This window comes from Pan troglodytes, chromosome 4 (assembly GCF_028858775.2).
Source record: "Pan troglodytes isolate AG18354 chromosome 4, NHGRI_mPanTro3-v2.0_pri, whole genome shotgun sequence".
Lineage (NCBI taxonomy): Eukaryota > Metazoa > Chordata > Mammalia > Primates > Hominidae > Pan > Pan troglodytes.
Window position 1 is genome coordinate 176,416,991 of NC_072402.2, and position 18,838 is coordinate 176,435,828.

The following is an 18,838-nucleotide window of genomic DNA, read 5'->3' on the forward strand; positions in this document are numbered from 1 at the left end:
TCAAAGTCACTGTCGGTGTCATACAATTTATCTTGTGTTTATAGGCTGCCTTGATTTGGTTGCCATTCAGCAGACATATGTTAGGGCTGTAAAATGTGCCAGGAATTATGATCTGGGCTACAAATACAAAGTGAACGATAAATGGGCCCTGACAAATTGGTTCATGGCTTCCATCCAAGTGTTTCTTGACTGCCTGTCATGGGCCAAGTCTCTGGGTGCAGGTAACGGAAACCTAATTCAGACTGCCTCAGGCAGAAGCAGGCACTGACTGGAAAGTTACGGAGGTGTTCCCCCAAATGCAAAGGCAAAGACACAGCTAGATGTTGACTGTGGAAGTGGGATCTACAATAACCTGAGAATCCTTTCTCTTGGACCTTTGGTTCCTTCTCTGGGCTTCTGCTTACCTCTTTTTTCTCAGTGAACACCAGCTCCCTTAACTTCTCAGCCAACTGGGAAGACAAGAGCTGTGATAGCTACTGGATTTTACATGCTAGGTTAGGTTTCGGCTACACCTGTGTGTCAGGACGAGAGACTTTCCTCTGTGACCCCCTCTCAGAGTTTCTAAGAAAGGGACTAGTTCTAATCAGAAGGAACAAGTTTCCTATTGTGCAGAATGACTGGTTCCATGGGACCCATGTGTGTGTATGCACATGTGCACACGTGTGCATGTGTGTGTGTGTGTGTTGAGGGTGTGTGTCACAGGGTGTGTGTGGGGGTATTTGTGGGGGGGGGTGTGTGTTCGGGTGTGTGTGCGTGCTTGCATGTGTGCGTGTGTGTCGTGTGTGTGTTGAGGGTCTGGGGGGATGTGTAGGGCTGTGTCTTTGTATGTGAGTTTGTGTGTATGTGTCTCTGTGTGTTTGTGTGTGTGTCTCTGTGTGTGTATTTGTATGTGGGGGGTATGGGTATGTGTTGTGTGTATGTGCATGCGCACTTGTGTGGTACGTGTCTGTGTATGTTTGTGTGTGTATGTGGGTGTATGGATATGGGTTGTGTGTGTGTGTCTCTGTGTCTGTGTGTGCTTCTGTGTGTGAGTTTATGTGTGTTTGTGAGGGGTACGGATATGGGTGTGTGTATGCTTGTGTGTGTATGTGAATGTGGGGGGTGTGTGTCGTGTGTGTGTATGTGGAGGGATAGGGGTGTGTATGCTTGTGTGTGTGCATCTCCGTGTGAGGGGTGTGGGTATGGGTCTGTGTATATAGGTGTATGTGTGTGTCTGTGTGTGCTTGTGTATGTGTCTCTGTGTGTAGGGGGTGTGGATATGGGTGTGTGTTTTGTGTGTGTGTGTATGTGGAAGGGTATGGGTATGTATGCTTGTGTGTGTGTGTCTCTGTGTGGGGGGGGTGTGGGTATGGGTGTGTGTGTGTGTTGAGGATGGGGAGGTACACACTGAAGAAAAGCAGGAGTTGCTGAGCAGCCACAGATAGGTGTCGAGTACATGGGCCGTGTTCCAGATGCAGGGAAGGCCAAGAGATGTAGAGACAGACAGTCCACATCTTGGAGTTAACAGTCCAGCGGGGGAGACTGAAGGTAAACCAAACATCACAATAAAATGGGACAGTGTCTTGATGGGCCCTCATAGGCGACTGTAGGAGCCATCAGGGAAGGCTGCGCTGAGCGAGCGGTGTTGAGCGAGCCGTGTCTATGCTGAGACCTGCGTAGGATTTGGTCCCCTGGGGTGAGGGGAGAGGCGGGGCTAGGCGGTTTGAGGGAGATGGAGAAAATGTTCTGGGCTAAATGAATGGCAAGTTGGAAGTCCCAGTGCTGAGAAAGCCTATCTTCGCCACCATATATGTTTCTTCAGCGTGGAGAGCAGTGTCTAGTCCAAGGCTAGGCCCCTAGGAGACCCTGAAGAGTGATGAACTTGTCACAGAACGCCAGCTCCCTGTGTGCCAGCAGTCCTGTGAATGTGCACGAGCTCCTAGGGGCTGCCAGTCTCTTTTCCAGAGAACCATGTGCAGGGGTAGCCCCTGGTCAAGGAGAATGAATTTGCTGTTGCAGGAATCGGTGACCTTCAAGGATGTGGCTATACTGTTCACCCAGGAAGAGTGGGGGCAGCTGAGCCCCGCCCAGAGGGCCCTGTACAGGGACGTGATGCTGGAGAACTACAGCAACCTGGTCTCACTGGGTAAGTGGGACCCCTGCAAAGTTTCTCTTCACTTTTGGGGATCTCTTTGGGACCCTTACATTGACACCATATAGAAGAGTCGGTTGGACCAACTGAGGACGCTGTCTTCAAGGGTGCCATTAATTTTACCTGTCCTTGGTGTCCTGGGCACAGGCCTCTTTTGGAGTCCACTGCGGATGCCTCAAAAGTGACTAGGGTCAAATGCTTTCTTTCTGGCAAGGAGGGGAACATGGGAAAAGATTGTGTCAGGCCTGAGTCATCTTTTCCTCCCTCTGGGAACACACCTGACCCTGGGCTTTCCTATCAAGTCCCATTTCCCAGCAAGCTCTGAGGACCAGGCTTTGTCTTTGCAGTGATTTTTATCTCTTGTATAAACAGATGTGGTTCATTTTTGTCTCCCCTTAAAAACAGGACTCTTAGGACCCAAACCAGATACGTTTTCCCAGCTAGAAAAAAGGGAAGCGTGGATGCCAGAGGACACCCCTGGAGGCTTCTGTCTTGGTAAGAATCATGTGTGTGGGAGACACCAGGAGGAGCCCTGCTGGGTAGGGAAGGCTCCGTAGGGAAGGCAGGGAGGTTCGCAAATGCACCAGCCTGAGGATTGAGAAAGAGCCTGTTTCACATTCGTTCACCTGAATACCTTGTTGCTACTTTTGTTCCAGCCTGCACTGCCAGCATGTAGCAGGCCTGGACCCTCCCCGCAATGGTTTTTCTTCTCTCCCTGTTTGGCATAGATTAGTAGAGTCTCTGGTCTAGAAAAGACTCAACTTCATCTGGGCAGTTCTCCCCACACCCCCATTCATGGGTGTCCTGTTCAGCATCTGACAGTGCAGTCTCTGCCTGCCCTTCTCTCGTGAGGAGCCACAGCACGGCGGCTTCTGGTCTTAAGAGCCAGTTCTCATGTGCCTGCAAGGTGTCTCCTCTAGCTACACGTTGCACTTGTCTTCAACTACCTCCATATGTGTTTGTCCACGTGGGTTATTTATCTTCTACGTTTTGCTGGCCATCGTCTTTGACTGCAAGTGCCATGGAGCCCAGGTTATTGTATATTTTGCTGTGTTGCTCACACCTAGCACAGTGCTTGGCACCTAGTAAGTGGCACAGACTTGTTGCCTGGGGATACAAAAGACATGACAGTTTGGTGATGGTTACTTGTCTTGAGAAGCTCATTGTATCTGGTGGCTTAAGGGCAGTGGTGTGTTTTTCTCCCTTAATCCCCAGTATTCGAGAGAGCTTAGTGCCTTATCCAAGCACTGTAGCGTTTCCCTGTCAGCTAGCATTTTGCAGGCTGTGGAGTATTTTTATAAACCTTTTGCTACAGATTCTTCATGGTAACCCAATGCAGTAGGTGGGAATTTATATCCTACAATAAATAACTGTGTACCTGGAATATCTAGAACCCAATTTGTTATGGAAATTACATATCTCTTTATTTATTTTTATTTTTATTTTTTGAGACGGAGCCTCGCTGTGTCGCCCAGGCAGGAGTGCAGTGGCGCAATCTCAGCTCACTGCAACCTCCGCCTCTTGGGTTCGAGCAATTCTCCTACCTCAGCCTCCCGAGTAGCTGGGACTACAGGCGTGTGTCACCACGCCTGGCTAATTTTTGTATTTCTAGTAGAGATGGGGTTTCACCATGTTGGCCAGCATGGTGTCGAATTCCTGATCTTAAGTGATCCGCCCCCCTCAGCCTCCCAGAGTGCTGGGATTACAGGCGTGAGCCACCTCATGTGGCTAGAAATTAAATATCTTAACTCTAAAACTCAGTTGTCAACAAAAAATTTTTAATATACCCAATAATATTCTGAATAGTCTATGAATTTGTATATTCCATTACCAAACTAAGGCATTTTAAATGTTTTATTCTGTATTATACAAATAGTCTTATAACAAAAATGGAGGCAATTAAAAGAAATTCATCCACAGTTCTACCACCTTGGCATCACTGTTTTTACCTAAATCATTCAATCATCCATTCATTCATGATTCATGGAGTCTAATTCTTCATTGCACCCTTGAGAGAGGAGTATGGAGGTGAAGAGGACTTTTGTGCCTACAGAGATTTCATAGTCAGGTGTGGGTGATGACATGAAGGTACAGCCAACCACAGTTCAGTGCATCTGGGCCCCTCCCCACACTCTGTTCCCGCAGGCATGATTTCTGAGTTTCGTGGAGATGCCGCACCGAGGCTGGTTTGGGAAGGGTGATTAGCAGTTAGCCAGTCAGACGTCAGAGAAGATTTAATTTATGTCTCAAGAAAGTTTTATACCTTTCCCATTTCCTATTAAAATTTTATATGTAGATCTAATTTATGTAAAATTTAATATATATTTTATATAAATTATTCTATGAATTTATATAATTTATATTTAAAAATAAATAATAAATTTACATAATGTATAATTTATATAAATTATATGTACACAAAATTTTTTTTTTTTTGAAGACACAGTCTCCTTCTGTTACCCAGGCTGGAGTGCAGTGGTGTAATCATGGCTCACTGCAACCTCAGGCTCCTAAATAGCTGAGACTACAGCTGCTTGCCACTGCCTGGCTAATTTTTATTTATTTTTTATTTTTTATTTTATTTGAGTTGGAGTCTCACTCTGTCACCCAGGCTGGAGTGCAGTGGTGCAGTCTCGGCTAACTGCAACCTCCATTCTCCCAAGTTCAAGCGATTCTCCTGCCTCTGCCTCCCAAGTAGCTGGGATTACAGGCGCCTGCCACCTCGCGCAGCTAATTTTTTGTATTTTTACTAGAGATGAGGTTTTGTCATGTTGGCCAGGCTGTTCTCAAACTCGTGACCTCTGGTGATCCGCCCCCCTCAGCCTCCCAAAGTGCTGGGATTACAGGCGTGAGCCACTGTGCCTGGTCTTTTTTTTTAGTAGTTTGCACAGGCTGATCTCAAACTCTGGACTTCAATCCTCCTACCTCAGCCTCCTAATAAAGTTATATTTTTAAAAAATAGATCTATTTTGTTTTTTGTCCACTGGGAATTTCTGCTATGATGACGTGCTGGTCATTTTCAAATAGCTACTATTGTCACTTGTCAGTTCCTAATTCATGTTCATTCTCAACATATTTGTTGGATTCATTTTTAGTTTTTTTCTCTTATTTCTGTTTCATTTCCTTTTTTTTGTTTTTTGTTGTTGTTTTTTGAGACAGAGTCTCGTTCTGTCACCAGGCTGGAGTGCAGTGGCGCAATTTTGGTTCGCTGCAATCTCCGCCTCCTGGGTTCAAGTGATTCTTCTGCCTCAGCCTCCCAAGTAGCTGAGATTACAGGTGTGCACCACCATGCCCAGCTAATTTTTGTATTTTTAGTAGAGATGGGGTTTTACCATGTTGGCCAGGATGGTCTTGATCTCTTGACCTTGTGATCCGCCCACCTTAGCCTCCCAAAGTGCTGGGATTACAGGTGTGAGCCACCACGCCCGGCCTCTGTTTCATTTCTTAATGACTGGCTAAGACATCAAAGACCATAGAGAGCAATGATAATAGGTTTTCAAGGAATTGGATCTAGTAATTTTCCATTGTTGCACTAATTAGTCATGGTTTAGAATGCACACTTTTTTTGTGTGTGGAGACAAGGTCTCACTATGTTGCCCAGGCTGGTCTCAAACTCCTGGGCTCAAGTGATCCGCCAGCCTCAGCCTCCCAAAGTTCTGGGATTACAGGTGTGAGCCACCGTACCTGGCTGACACTTATTTTTAATCATAATATGAAAAAGTCCTTGGTAAATAGCTTTCCTTCTTAGTTTTTCTATTCTCTGTGCCATGAGCTAGGGGAAGGGGAGACAGCTGACATTTGAGCACCTGTGGATCAGCACCGTGCTGAGAGATTTGGGGGGATTTGTGTTAGCTGCGCCTTTTCATCCTTATAACCTGTGAGGCAAGGATGACTGACTCCACTTCGCAGAAAATGGAGCCTCAACTGCTGAATTAATTTGGGCTGATGGAATGCTGCTTTTAAGAGGCAAGTCAGGGTTAGCATGAAGCCAGCAGGAGACTCGCCCGACCCTTCAAGTGTTGCACTTTTTTCCCTTCTCCAAAATAGTTTTAATTACATATAAATTGTCCACTCACCAAACGTAAAGGAATGCTCAGCCAAAGGCTCACCAATGCTCGGTGATTCCTTAATTGAGGAGTTGCTAATACCTTTTATAATTTCTTCCTTATTTATTAATCTGTTGAGGTTTATTTTTGCTACATCGATTGTACATTTTATTCTTTAGCTTTATCTTTTTTGAGTTATAAAATGTATTAGATTACAACTATGTATTATCTATTATTTTAATATTGTATATTATGTCTTCTTATTTCCAATTTTATCTGAACTTTTTTCTCTTAAATTTGCTTGGAATTTTCTTTTAAAGAACCATTTCTTTCTTTTTTTTTTTTTTTGAGACAAGAGTTTCGCTCTTGTCGTCCAGGCCGGAGTGCAGTGGCGTGATCTCGGCTCACTACAACCCTGCCTACCGGGTTCAAGCGATTCTCCTGCCTCAGCCTCCAGAAGAGCTGGGACTACCGGTGCCTGCCACCACGCCCGGCTAATTTTTGTATTTTTAGTAGAGATGGGATTTCACCATGTTGGCCAAGATGCTCTCGATCTCCTGACCTTGTGATCTGCCCACCTCGGCCTCCCAAAGTGCTGGGATTACAGGCATGAGCCACTGCACCCGGCCTTAAAGAACTGTTTCTTATTTATTGCTCTTACATGTAATTTCTACATACACCATTATCATTTCTTTGTTTCACTATAAAATAAATTTATTTTGAATATCGTACATCATGTATACACAAAATAATATGTTGTATTTTTGAACAGTTTAAAGAATGATAAGGAAGAAAGGCCCGTGCCTCACCATCCAGCTTGGGTACTGGAGCGCTGCAGCACTTTTGAAGTCCACTGTGCCTCTCTTTGTGTTTTCTTCCTCTTATAACAAAGAGAGCTACTAGCTTGAATTTTATACCAGCATCTCCTGTGCTTCTCTTTATGGGTTTGCCACAGACGTCTATAGATCTAAGCAATATTTGCTTTGCCGTTGCGTGCTTTAAAACTTAACATGTATGTACTTTACTGTAGAAACCTTTCTACAACTGGCTTTTTTCAGATCCATGTTGAGGCACGTAGCTCTAGGTCATTTCTGAAATTGCACTTTTCCTTCAGTGATATACCTTACTTTATCCAGTCTCCTGCTGCTGGCTGTGTAAGTTATTTCCAGACTTTTTACTATTATGGATAATGCTGACCTGAATATTCTTGTATATGTTTCCTTATATACATGGACCTTGTTTGGGAGTTTCTTTGCGTGTATTCATAGATGTAGAGGTACTGGATTTAAGGTTATATGCTCCTTCAACTTCACTAGATATTCTCAGATTGATCATCAAATTAGTTGTTCCAAATTGTACTAACAGTTGATGCAAGTTTCTGTTACTTAAATCCCTGCCCAAATTGGAAACTATCAGAGTTTCTAAAAATTCTGTTAGTCTTATTCCTGAGAAATGGTATCTTGTGCTTTTCATTTATGTTTCCTTCATTACTAGTGAGGTTGAACATCTTTTCATATATTTATTGGTTATTTACTTTCTACGACTTACACATTCCTATTCTTTGCCCGTTTTTCTATGACAGTTTCTTTTTGTATTCGTTTATAGGAGCTCTGTCTGTATTTAGGAATCTCTACTTTATCAGTTTGTATGAATGTCCGTTATCTTCTCCAGTCTATAGCCTACCGTGTCTCTTTATGAACAGAAGTTCTTACCTGAGGAAGTAAAATCTATTAGTCTTTGTCTTTATGATCTTTATTCTTAGTGCTTTCGGTGTCCTGTTTAAATCATCTTTCCTACCTTTTGATCCATGAGGGAAGGACTTTGTCTTGTTTGCTCTTGTATCTTGGGCAATACTAGGTCTCAGTATGTATTTGTTGAAGAAGTTAATTTCTAATAATATTTACCTTTTTCTTTTTTTTTCTGTGTAAATGTTGTCAAAAGTTTGTCTTTTATTAGACTTTTAAATGAATAAACATGTGACTTTGCTGATCCTTTCTATTTTTGTTTATTTTATTAATTTTTGTTCTTCACTGTTTCCTTCAACTTTTTTGGAGTTTATTCTGTTTTTTCCCCCTTTTCTTTATTTTAAGCATTTATTTTTAATTGAAGTAATACAAGCATTTAATGAAACTGTATGAGGTTTGTGGTGAACAATGGTGGCTCTTTCCCCCCACTTCCCCATTTTCCCCTCTCTAGAAGTAGCCACTCCCTCTTCTTTTAGCTGATTATTTGATATATTTGCTTCCATTTCTCCAAGTGACATGTTTGTGTTGCTACCTCTTGACTTTTCAGTCTTAGACATTATGTATTGAATTCTTTCTATGCGAAGTGAGGCTTAAACTCAGCCCCTGCCCCTTCAATGACTTAAACTCAGCCCCTGCCCCTTCAATGACTCCTGCTTGTTGGATTTCCATTCGCTGTCCTCTCGGTTGTAGTGTAGCTTTGACTTGGTCAGTAGTCAGTGTTTACATTCTTAAACACTAGTCATAACTGAGCTGTGTCGGAAATTATGACCACTTTTGCTTTCCTAAGCAATGTATTCCTAGAATTCATTGGTTCTTAGTTTAGTTTATATTGATCATTAATTTGATCTCATTATTTCTCTCATTGTCTTCATCTTTTCTGGAGCCTTCTGACCTCCATTCTAGAAGGCTTGGCCTTCTGCATCTGGTGCCCAGCTGGCATCCTGAGAATCCCCTTCTATCCTTGGCCGTTCACTACGCTGTTCACTGTGTCTCGTGTCTTCTTTCGTGGTTTGCTCTCTCCTTTTGGTGGCATACATCTCCTTGTAGCTTCCTCAGGAAGAATGCAAGGAAATGCATATTTTCTACCCTAGCCTGTCTGTAGATGTCTTTTTTACTCCCTGACACTTTATGGATCATTCAACTGGATAGAATTCAGCACTGGAAATCATTTTCCTTCAGAAATTTGACATTACTCCATTGTTTTCTGGACCTCAGGCTGCTGTTAAGAAATCCAAAATCACTCTGTTTCTTAATCATTTGTAACCTGTTTTTCCTCTCTGAAAACTTGCAAGATTTTCTCATTTACTCCAGTGATCTTAAATTTCCCAGTGATGTTCCCTACTGTGGTTCTATTTTTATCCACCGAGCATTGGTGAGCCTTTGGCTGAGCATTTAGTGAAACTTTCCGTCTAAAATTCCTGCCCAACCAGGCATGTTGGCTCACACCTGTAATCCCAGCACTTTGGGAGGCCGAGGCAGGTGGATCACTTGAAGTCAGAAGTTCGAGACCAGCCTGGCTGACGTGGCAAAACCCCATCTCTATAAAAATACAAAAATTAGCCGGGTGTGGTGGTGGGAGCCTGTAATCCCAGCTACTCGGAAGACTGAGGCACAAGAATCGCTTGAACCCAGGAGGCAGTGGTTGCAGTGAGCTGAGATTGTACCACTGCACTTCAGCCTGGCTGGAGTGCCAGGCTGGACAACAGCTGGGCAACAGAGTGAAACTGTGTCTTAAAAAAATAAAAATAAATAAGTAAAATAAAGTTCCTGCCCATTGACTCTAGGACATTTTCTCTATTATTGTTTGATTTCCACCTTCAGTTTTTTTCTTTTTCTCTTTGTGGAATACTTCATACTAATAATGGACACCCTAGATTGGTCTTCTAATTTTCTTATTATCAAAATTCTCATCTTTTATGCACTTTTGTGTATGTGCTTTTTGACAGGTTTCCACAACTTTGTCTTCCAACTCTTCTACTGAGATTTTTAAAATAATTCTTACTCAGCTTCATCAGATTACAATTACATGGAATAAAATTCACCAATTTGAAGTGTAAAATTTGATCAGTTTTGACAAATTTATACAATTTGTAGCCATCACCAAATCAAGGAAGACAACATTTTTCTTATCCCCCAAAGTTCTGTCTTACTCCTTGGCCGTTAATTCCCTCCCCTGCCCACAGGGCCTGGCAGCGACTAACCTACTTGCTGCCACTGCGAGTACCCCTCTCCAGGATTTCATGTGAATGGAGTTGCCCAGTGCGTGCTCTTTCTGTCTGGCTTCTTTACTGGCATGATGTCTTTGACACTCATCCCTGTTGTTTCACATGTCAGCAGTTCCTTGCCATTGCTGGGTAGCCTCCCACTGTATGGATGTACCACGGTTTGCTCATCCGTTCATCACCAGTGAGGGTTTGAGTTGCTTTCAGTTTTGGGCTAAAGCCACTATGAACATTCTTGTGTAAGTTTTTGTGGATAGTTTACATGTTTTTTTGTGGGCATATGTTCTCATTAGGGTAATTGCCTAGGAGTAGGATTGCTGGTTGTATACTAAGTGTGTGTTTAACTCCGTAATAAACTGTGAAACTATTTTCAAAGCAACCATTCCATTCTGTATTCCCACAGCCATGTATATGGGATCTATCTGGTTGCTTCTTATTGCACTGGTTAGGACCTCCTGCACAAAGTTGAATAGGAGCTGTAGTGGGGTGGTCTTGCCTTCTTCCCTGTCTCAGTGGGAAAGCATTCAGCCTTTCACCATCACTATGATGTTAGCAGTAGGCTTTTTGTAGACGCTCTTTATTAGGTTGAGGAAGTTTATGCCCATTTCTGGTTTGATGTGAGAGTTTTATCACAAATAGATACTAAATTTTTGTCAATTGTTTTTCTCAGTCCTTAAGATGATGCTGTGGTTGATAAAATGAATTACATTGGTTTTTAAGGACCAAGTCAAAGTTGTATTACTGGGATAAGCATAACTTAGTCTCGACTTACTATCCTTTTTAAGTATTGCTGAATCGAATTTGTGAACATTTTGTTAAAGAGTTTGCATTGATATTCATGAGTGATATTAGTCTATAGTTTCCTTTCCTTATAACATCTCTGTCTCTGCTCTCAGAGTAATGTTAGTCTCACAAAATGAATTGGGAAATTTCTCCTTCTGTTTTCTGGGAAAATTTGTGTCAAAATGCTGTTATTTCTTTATTAAATATTTGACAGAACTAGTGAAGTCTTCTGGGCCAGGAGCAGAAGACTTGTGGGACAGTTTTAAACTGCAAATTCAGTTTCTGTGGCTTTCTTCTCTTTGGTGGCTCACAGATTGTAGCCATGGCCTTCCCAAACCCTGATCTCTGTGCCCTCAATTTATTGAGACCCCTGGGCTCTGTTTTGCTCCTGTGCCATGACCTGGAGTCTGCCTCCAGGGACTAAACTGGGGCATCTGTAGGTCTTACCTGGCTTGTTTCCCTTCTCTCAGGAACCACTGTCCTCCACCACATTTGTCATTTACCTCAAAACAGTCATTTCCTACTTTTTTCTGGTTTTCTAATTGTTTACAAAAGGAACTCTATTTTGTTTTTGAATCCTCTAATCATTTTTAATTTCCAAGAACTCTTGTTTCTCTGAATATTGCCTTTTTCAAAAATAAGCTCTTATTCCTGTTTTACAGTTAAAATATCTTACATTTAAAGATAATGATTTTCAAAGACATTTTCTTCTCCCATCATTGGGTCCATTTTCTCTAGTTTTCTGTTTGATGATTTTGGTATTTCTTTCTTGTGAGAAGCTTTCCTCAGTTACAGCTAGTAATCCCTCATTGCCTATCCAGACAGTGGGAAGACTAACGTCCTTTTTGGACGTTCTGGGTAAGTGGGGCTTCAGTCTTCAACACAGTTCTCCCGCCCCAACACAGTTCTCCCGCCCCAGGCATCTTCCGTCCAGAGCAACTTTGTTTTGCTCTCCTGAAAAGAAAAAAAAAAAAAAAAGCCTCGAGTCTTTTGCCACATTGAGAAAGGGCAAATCCCCCAGTTCCCTTGAGTTGGGAAAAGGATGGGAAGAGGATCTGGGCACCTAAGGTCAGGGTAAACTGACCTTAAACCAGTCTTTATTTTATTTTATTTATTTATTTATTTATTTTGAGACGGAGTCTCGCTCTGTCACTCAGGCTGGAGAGCAGTGGCGTGATCTCGGCTCACTGCAAGCTCTGCCTCCCGGGTTCACACCATTCTCCTGCCTCAGCCTCCCGAGTAGCTGGGAATACAGGCGCCCGCCACCATGCCCGGCTAATTTTTTGTATTTTTTGTTTGTTTTTTTAGATGGAGTCTCACTCTGTTACCAAGCTGGAGTGCAGTGGTGCAATCTCGGCTCACTGCAAGCTCCGCCTCCCGAGTTCAAGCGATTCTCCTGCCTCAGTCTCCCGAGTAGCTGGGACTACAGGCGCCTGCCACCACGCCCGGATAATTTTTGTGTTTTTAGTAGAGACAGGGTTTCACCATGTTGGCCAGGGTGGTCTCGATCTCTTGACCTCGTGATCCGCCCACCTCGGCCTCCCAAAGTGCTGGGATTACAGGCGTGAGCCACCGCGCCCGGCCCAGTCTTTCTTATTTTATTCGTCCTAACTTCCACTTCGAGATAAAATTGATGGGACCAATCCTTGAAACTTTAGGTGATTGAGGAGTGAATTGGTCTAGCGTTTGGTCCCTCCCTGGGTGTGACCTCTTGACAACATTATATAGGAGGCTTGGAACATACTACTTGCATGCCACTTCAAAGCCTACATTAAGGATTTTAAAACCATCTTTTTTTTTTTTTTTGGGATGAAGTCTCACTCAGTCGCCCAGGCTGGAGTGCAGTGGCACGATCTCGGCTCACTGCAAGCTCCACCTCCTGGGTTTAGGCCATTCTCCTGCCTCAGCCTCCCGAGTAGCTGGGACTACAGGCGCCTGCCACCATGTCCAGCTAATTTTTTGTATTTTTAGTAGAGACGGGGTTTCACCGTGTTAGCCAGGATGGTCTCGATCTCCTGACCTCCAATGTAGGTAGGGGTAGGTCTCCTTAATTTAGCCTACCCTGAAGTGACCTGGGACCCAGTGAGTGTGCCTGAGTTGCTCACACCAGAGTGCTCTTTCGTACTGCAGGCGAAATCAGTGCCAGTAAGACCAGTCTTACTGAACTGGATTAATTCACACCTCAATTAATTTTCAGTGTGGTCAAACCGGGATGCATCTGACTCCCCTCTTGGTAAACTCTATTTGAAGATGAGTGTTATCATGTAATATAAAATATTTAAAAAGTCAAATAATTACCCTCAAAAAATATTTCAAGTCATGTATTCTCTTATACATAGATGATGTGTTTTTAATCACAATCAATAAAAGGTTTTAATAGATGTCAGTATCCAATAGCTGATAGAAAAGAAAGCTAGAAATTGGTGTTTTTATTATTTTTGAAAGCCGTCCCCTAGATTTTTTAAAGCAAACTTTTTTGAAGTTTATACAGAAACTGTTTTCTATATACATCTTTATACTAAAAGTACATAGATCATAAATGTCCAACTCAGTGAATTTTTACTGTTTAAATATATCTGTGTAGTCAGCACTCACATCAAGAAATAGAACGTTACCAGCACACCTTGTAACCCCTCGCAGTTTCTTTTGTCGTAAAGGTAACAACTACTCTGGCAATAGATTTGTTTTGCCTGTTTTTAAACTTTAAATCATACAGTATGTACTCTTTTGTGTCTGGCTTCTTGCTTTCAACAGTATGTCTGAGATTCATGCTTGTTGTCACTTGGAACAATAGTTGGTTCATTCTCATTGCTATATAATGTTTCGCCATATAAACCTGTCATTATTTGTACATTTTACTGTTGCTAGACATTTGGTTTATTTCTAGCTTAGAGCTATCACGAATAGTACCATTATGAACATTTCTTGTGCAACTTTTAGAAAACATAGGTACACATTTTCCTTGATTAAATAGCTAGGAGTGCTATGATTATGCATATGCGAACTCTAACAGACATAGCCAAATAGTTTTCTGAAGTGGTTATACTGGTTTATACTCCTACCGGCGAAATGCAAGGTTTCCATAGCAACTCCTAGACACGTAGTATTATGGTTACAAAAGGTTTTCTACCATTCTAGAGGATGTATGGCTATAACTGAAGTTGATCTTCCTACTTTTAGAATTTCAATACCCTCTTTTTAAAGTATCTATACATCTTTGCCCCACTTTTATTTTGTTGTCTGATCTTTTGTTATTGGCTTATAGGGCTGTATATTTGAAATGCAGAATCTTGTCATATATATGCAAATATTGTTTCCCACTCTGGATAATGATGTCATCTGATAAATGGAAATTCTGAATTTTGAGATACCTGAATTCATCAGAGGTCTTTTTTTTTTTCTTTTTCTGCCTATGGTTAACGCTTGTTGTGTTCTATTTAGGACATCTTAAGCACATGAAGATCTGTGTTTTCCTATAGTAGCTGTAGTATTTTGTCTTAAATACTTAAATCTACAGTCCATATGGAAGATTGATTACTCATTATTTTCTATAGGGGTATCCAGTTGACCCAGGATCACTTGCTAAAAAGACCATCTTTTCCCCCATTGTACTGCACTGTCACCTTTGTCATATATGAGGTGACTGCATGTACGTGGGTCTGATTCTGGGTTCTATAATCTGTTCCATTGGTCTGTTTGCGTACAGATTTGTTTCTGGACTCTATTCTCTTTCATTCTTTCTGTCTAATCTTGTGCCAACACAACATTGCTTTAGATTACTCGAGCATTATAATAAGCCTTACACTTGCTGACGTAAATTCTCCAGTTTTGTCCTTTTCTTTTAGAATTTTAGAATTGGCTATTCGATTTTCACAAAATTCCCGCTGGAATTTTGATAAGAATTGGGCTGAAAGTGTAGACTAATGGGGGACAATTGAGAATTTGAGGTCAAATGTGTTTATTGGGTTGTTGAGATAATTTCCTTTTTTTTTTTTGAGACGGAGTCTCGCTCTGTTGCCCAGGCTGGAGTGCAGTGGCGCAATCTCGGCTCACTGCAAGCTCCACCTCCTGGGTTCATGCCATTCTGCTGCCTCAGCCTCCCGAGTAGCTGGGACTACAGGCACCCACCACCACGCCTGGCTAATTTTTTGTATTTTTAGTAGAGACGGGGTTTCACCGTGTTAGCCAGGATGGTCTCGATCTCCTGACCTCATGATCTGCCCTCCTCGGCCTCCCAAAGTGCTGGGATTACAGGCATGAGCCACCGTGCCCGGCCCCTTTTTTTCTTTTCTTTTTTTCTTTCTTTTCTTTTTTTTTGTTTTTTGAGACAAGTTCTTGCTCTGTTGCCCAGGCTGGAGTGCAGTGGTGTGATCATAGTTCACAGCAACCTTGAACTCCTGGGCTCATGGCGATCCTCCCACCTCAGCCTCCTGAGTAGCTGGGACTACAGGAACACATCACCATGCCTGGCTGATTTTTAAAATTTTTTGTAGAGACGAGGTTTCACCATATTGCCCAGGCAGGTCTTGGACTCCTAGACTCAAGCGGTCCTCCTGCCTTGGCCTCCCAAAGCACTGGGATTACAAGCATGAGCCACTGTGTCCAGCCCATTCCTTTTCTTTTTTTTTTTTTTGAAATGTAGTTTCGCTCTTGTTGCCCAGGCTGGAGTGCAATGGAAAGATCTTGGCTCACTGCAACTTCCACCTCCCCGGTTCAAGCGATTCTCCTGCCTCAGCCTCTGGAGTAGTTGGGATTACAGGCATGTGCCACCACGCCCGGCTAATTTTGTATTTTTAGTAGAGACGGGGTTTCTCCTTGGTCAGGCTGGTTGCAAACTCTGGACCTCAGGTGATCCACCCGCCTTGGCCTCCCAAAGTTCTGGGATTACAGGCATGAGCCACCACACCTGGCCAGCCCATTCCTTTTCTTAATGGTTTGATTTCTGAGTCATTGAGGGTGCCAAATGAACATTTTTCACTATGATTATTGATTTATCTATTTTTCCTTTTTATTCTATTTTTACTTTATACATTTTTAAAGTTATGTTGTGTGCATACAAATGAAAATTTGTTGTATGTTCCTGGAGAATTGACCCTTTTGTCTATATAAAATACCTTAAAGTCTGTTTTCTCCAATACTGTGTGATTTGTCTGATATTAGTATGGGTATAGCACTTTTCTTTTGTATGATATATCCTTTTTAATTATTTTATTATTTCAGTGTCTACATTTTTGGTATTTCTTTTCTAAATGATATTCAATTATGTTTTATTTGTTCATCCAATCTCACAATCTTTTTTTTTTTTTTTTTTTTTTGAGACAGAGTCTCACTCTGTCGCCAGGCTGGAGTGCAGTGGCACGATCTCAGCTCACTGCAACCTCCGCCTCCTGGGTTCAAGCAATTCTTCTGACTCAGCCTCCCAAGTAGCTGGGATTACAGGTGCGTGCCACCGCACCCAGCTAATTTTTGTATTTTTAGTAGAGACGGGGTTTCACCATGTTGGCCAGGATGGTCTCAATCTCTTGACCTCGTGATCTGTCCGCCTCAGCCTCCCAAAGTGCTGGGATTACAGGCAAGAACCACCACACCTGGCCCACAATCTTAGTTTTTAAAAATAACTTAGGTAAGTTACTATGTATGGGATTTTATATCTACTATCCTATTATTTATTTTATATTTCACTTACTTGCTTTAAATTCCTTGTCCTTTTTTCCTTCCTTCTATTGGATTACATACTTTTATTGTGCCATTTTCACTCTGTATTAGCTTGTTAATTAACCTTCTTTACTTAGTCTTTTATTGTTAATAAATAAAACCAGCTTATTACTGTCCAAAATAAATTTTTACTTTTAATAAAATTAAAATTATTGTTACAATCTTAAAAATTAACAGCATTTTTGGCCAGGTGTGGTGGCTCACGCCTGTAATCCCAGCATTTTGGGAGGCCAAGGCGGGCGGATTGCCTCAGCTCAGGAGTTCGCAACCAGCCTGGGCAACACGGTGAAACCCTGTCTCTAGTAAAACACACAAAAAAAATTAGCTGGGCATGGCAGCATGCGCCTGTAGTCCCAGCTACTCGGGAGGCTGAGGCAGGAGAATCGCTTGAATCCAGGAGGCAGAGGTTGCAGTGAGCTGAGATCACCACTGCACTCCAGCCTGGGCAACAGAGTGAGACTCTGTCTCAAAAAAAAAAAAAAAAAAATTAACAGCATTTTCTTCCTTCTACCTTTATTTTTGCTATGTATTTTAATTCCACATATATTTGCAATCCATTAAGACATTATAATTATTGTCTCATATAATCAATTGTATTTTTGTTTATCCACATATTTAACTTTTCCATTGCTTTTCATGCCTTCTTACATTTTCATATTTCCACATGGAATTATTTTTCTTCTGCCTGGAACACATCTGTGTTTCTTTTAATGTAGATCTGCTGGTGACACCATCTCTGTTTTTATTTGTATGGAAATATCTACTTCATGTTTAATTTTTAGAGATATTTTCTCTGTGTGTTGAATTCTAGCTTGACAGTTCGGTTCTTTCAACGCTTCAGATGTTACTTCATTGTCTTCTGGGTTCCATTGTTTTCATTAAGACACTGCCAGTCTTAGTTTTGCTTTTTCAAAGGTAGTGTATCATTTTTTTTTTTCAAGCAACTTTCAAGGTAATCTTCAGTTTTCAGTAGTGCCTAGCTGAGGTGCCCAGGTGAATTTTCTTTGTAGTTATCCTTGGAGTTTATAGCCCTTCTCAGAGTTCATTTTTCAACCTTTTTGTTTTTAAATAATGTTTAGTTTTTTAGCCATGTTTTACTATGGATATTTTCTGCTTATGTATTTTTGTAGCTCACTATTCCTCTTTTCTGCTATATTTGATATCTTGTTAAAGACTATTGAATTCATAATTTTGGTTATTGTATTTCTCAGTTCTAGAATTTCCATTTGATTATTCGGTTCTAATTCTTTGTTGTAATTCTCATTCCTGTTTCCTTGAACATATTAATCACAGTTATTTTAAGGTTCACATCTGATAACTCTGGTATCTGTGTTCTATGGTTCTTTTTCTATTGTCTGTTTTTCCCTCTTCATTGAATTTCTTAGCACAGCTGGCCTTTTTTATTGTATCCCTGACACTATGTGTGAAGGAGAGCAGAGGCTCTAGATGTTGTTCTTCCAGAGAAGATTTAACTTCCCTGGTAGCAGCTAGAGTGCAGGCAAACCATCTTAGTCCAGCCAAGGCCTGTAATAGCTGGAGGTTGGTCACAATATTTGTAAAGCTATGTCAACTGCTCATTTGCCCGTACTACTAGTTTTGTAGCCCTGCAGGAGTCCCAGCTGAGAGCTTCACATGTTATGATGACCTCTCCTTGGAAGGTCCTGGTTCTGTTGTACTAAAAGACTAGAAAATTTTGGATTTCTGCTTAACTTTAATCTTTTGCCCTGTAAAGCTTAAGAATTCAATAAAATGTTTGAGTAACAAGCCACTGAGTATTGAGATCACCTCTCTATATTTTCATTCTCTCCCAAATATTAGACTATAAAGTCTGCCTGGGTGACATCTGATGCCTTCAGACAGATAACTTTTTCCAATTCAGATTTTCTAGTTGTTTTCTGCAGAAATGTTAGTCTGCCACAGGCTACTCTATTTGGGCCAGAAGTGGAAGTCAGTCCTTAACATTTTGACATTTGGCAATACCGATGTTTAACTTTGACCATTCTTTGTTTTGAACAAGGATATATTATTCCGAGCTCAACAGGATTTTAGTCTTGAAATGTGCCTGTTTACCTTTCTTTTCCTAGTAAGTAAAGAGGTTTGTTTCTTTGAATCTAAAATGATACCAGGAGTGCCTTTTTGTAGAAGATTTTCTGCAGCGAGTGGGAAAAGGAGGTAATAAGGATGGCTTGTTCTTGA

At 41.6% G+C, this 18,838-nt stretch overlaps 1 protein-coding gene across 12 annotated transcripts in view; it reads left to right on the forward strand.

Annotated features, from left to right (window-relative positions):
- ZNF454 (zinc finger protein 454) overlaps positions 1-18,838 on the forward strand; it is a 54,059-nt gene that overhangs the window by 7,849 nt on the left and 27,372 nt on the right. For 8 of the 12 annotated variants that reach the window (XR_008548167.2, XR_008548169.2, XR_008548168.2 and 5 more), the window contains exons 3-4: positions 1,999-2,125; positions 2,537-2,626. Coding sequence is in view for 9 of the 12 variants with exons in the window: in XM_016954406.3 (XP_016809895.3) it covers positions 1,999-2,125; positions 2,537-2,626 (217 nt within the window). In the remaining 3 variants the exon portion in view is untranslated. Of the gene's footprint in view, positions 1-1,998; positions 2,126-2,536; positions 2,627-12,235; positions 16,671-18,838 lie in introns of those variants that run through there. The other 4 variants (XM_016954408.4, XM_016954409.4, XM_016954410.4 and 1 more) reach the window with 1 other exon arrangement.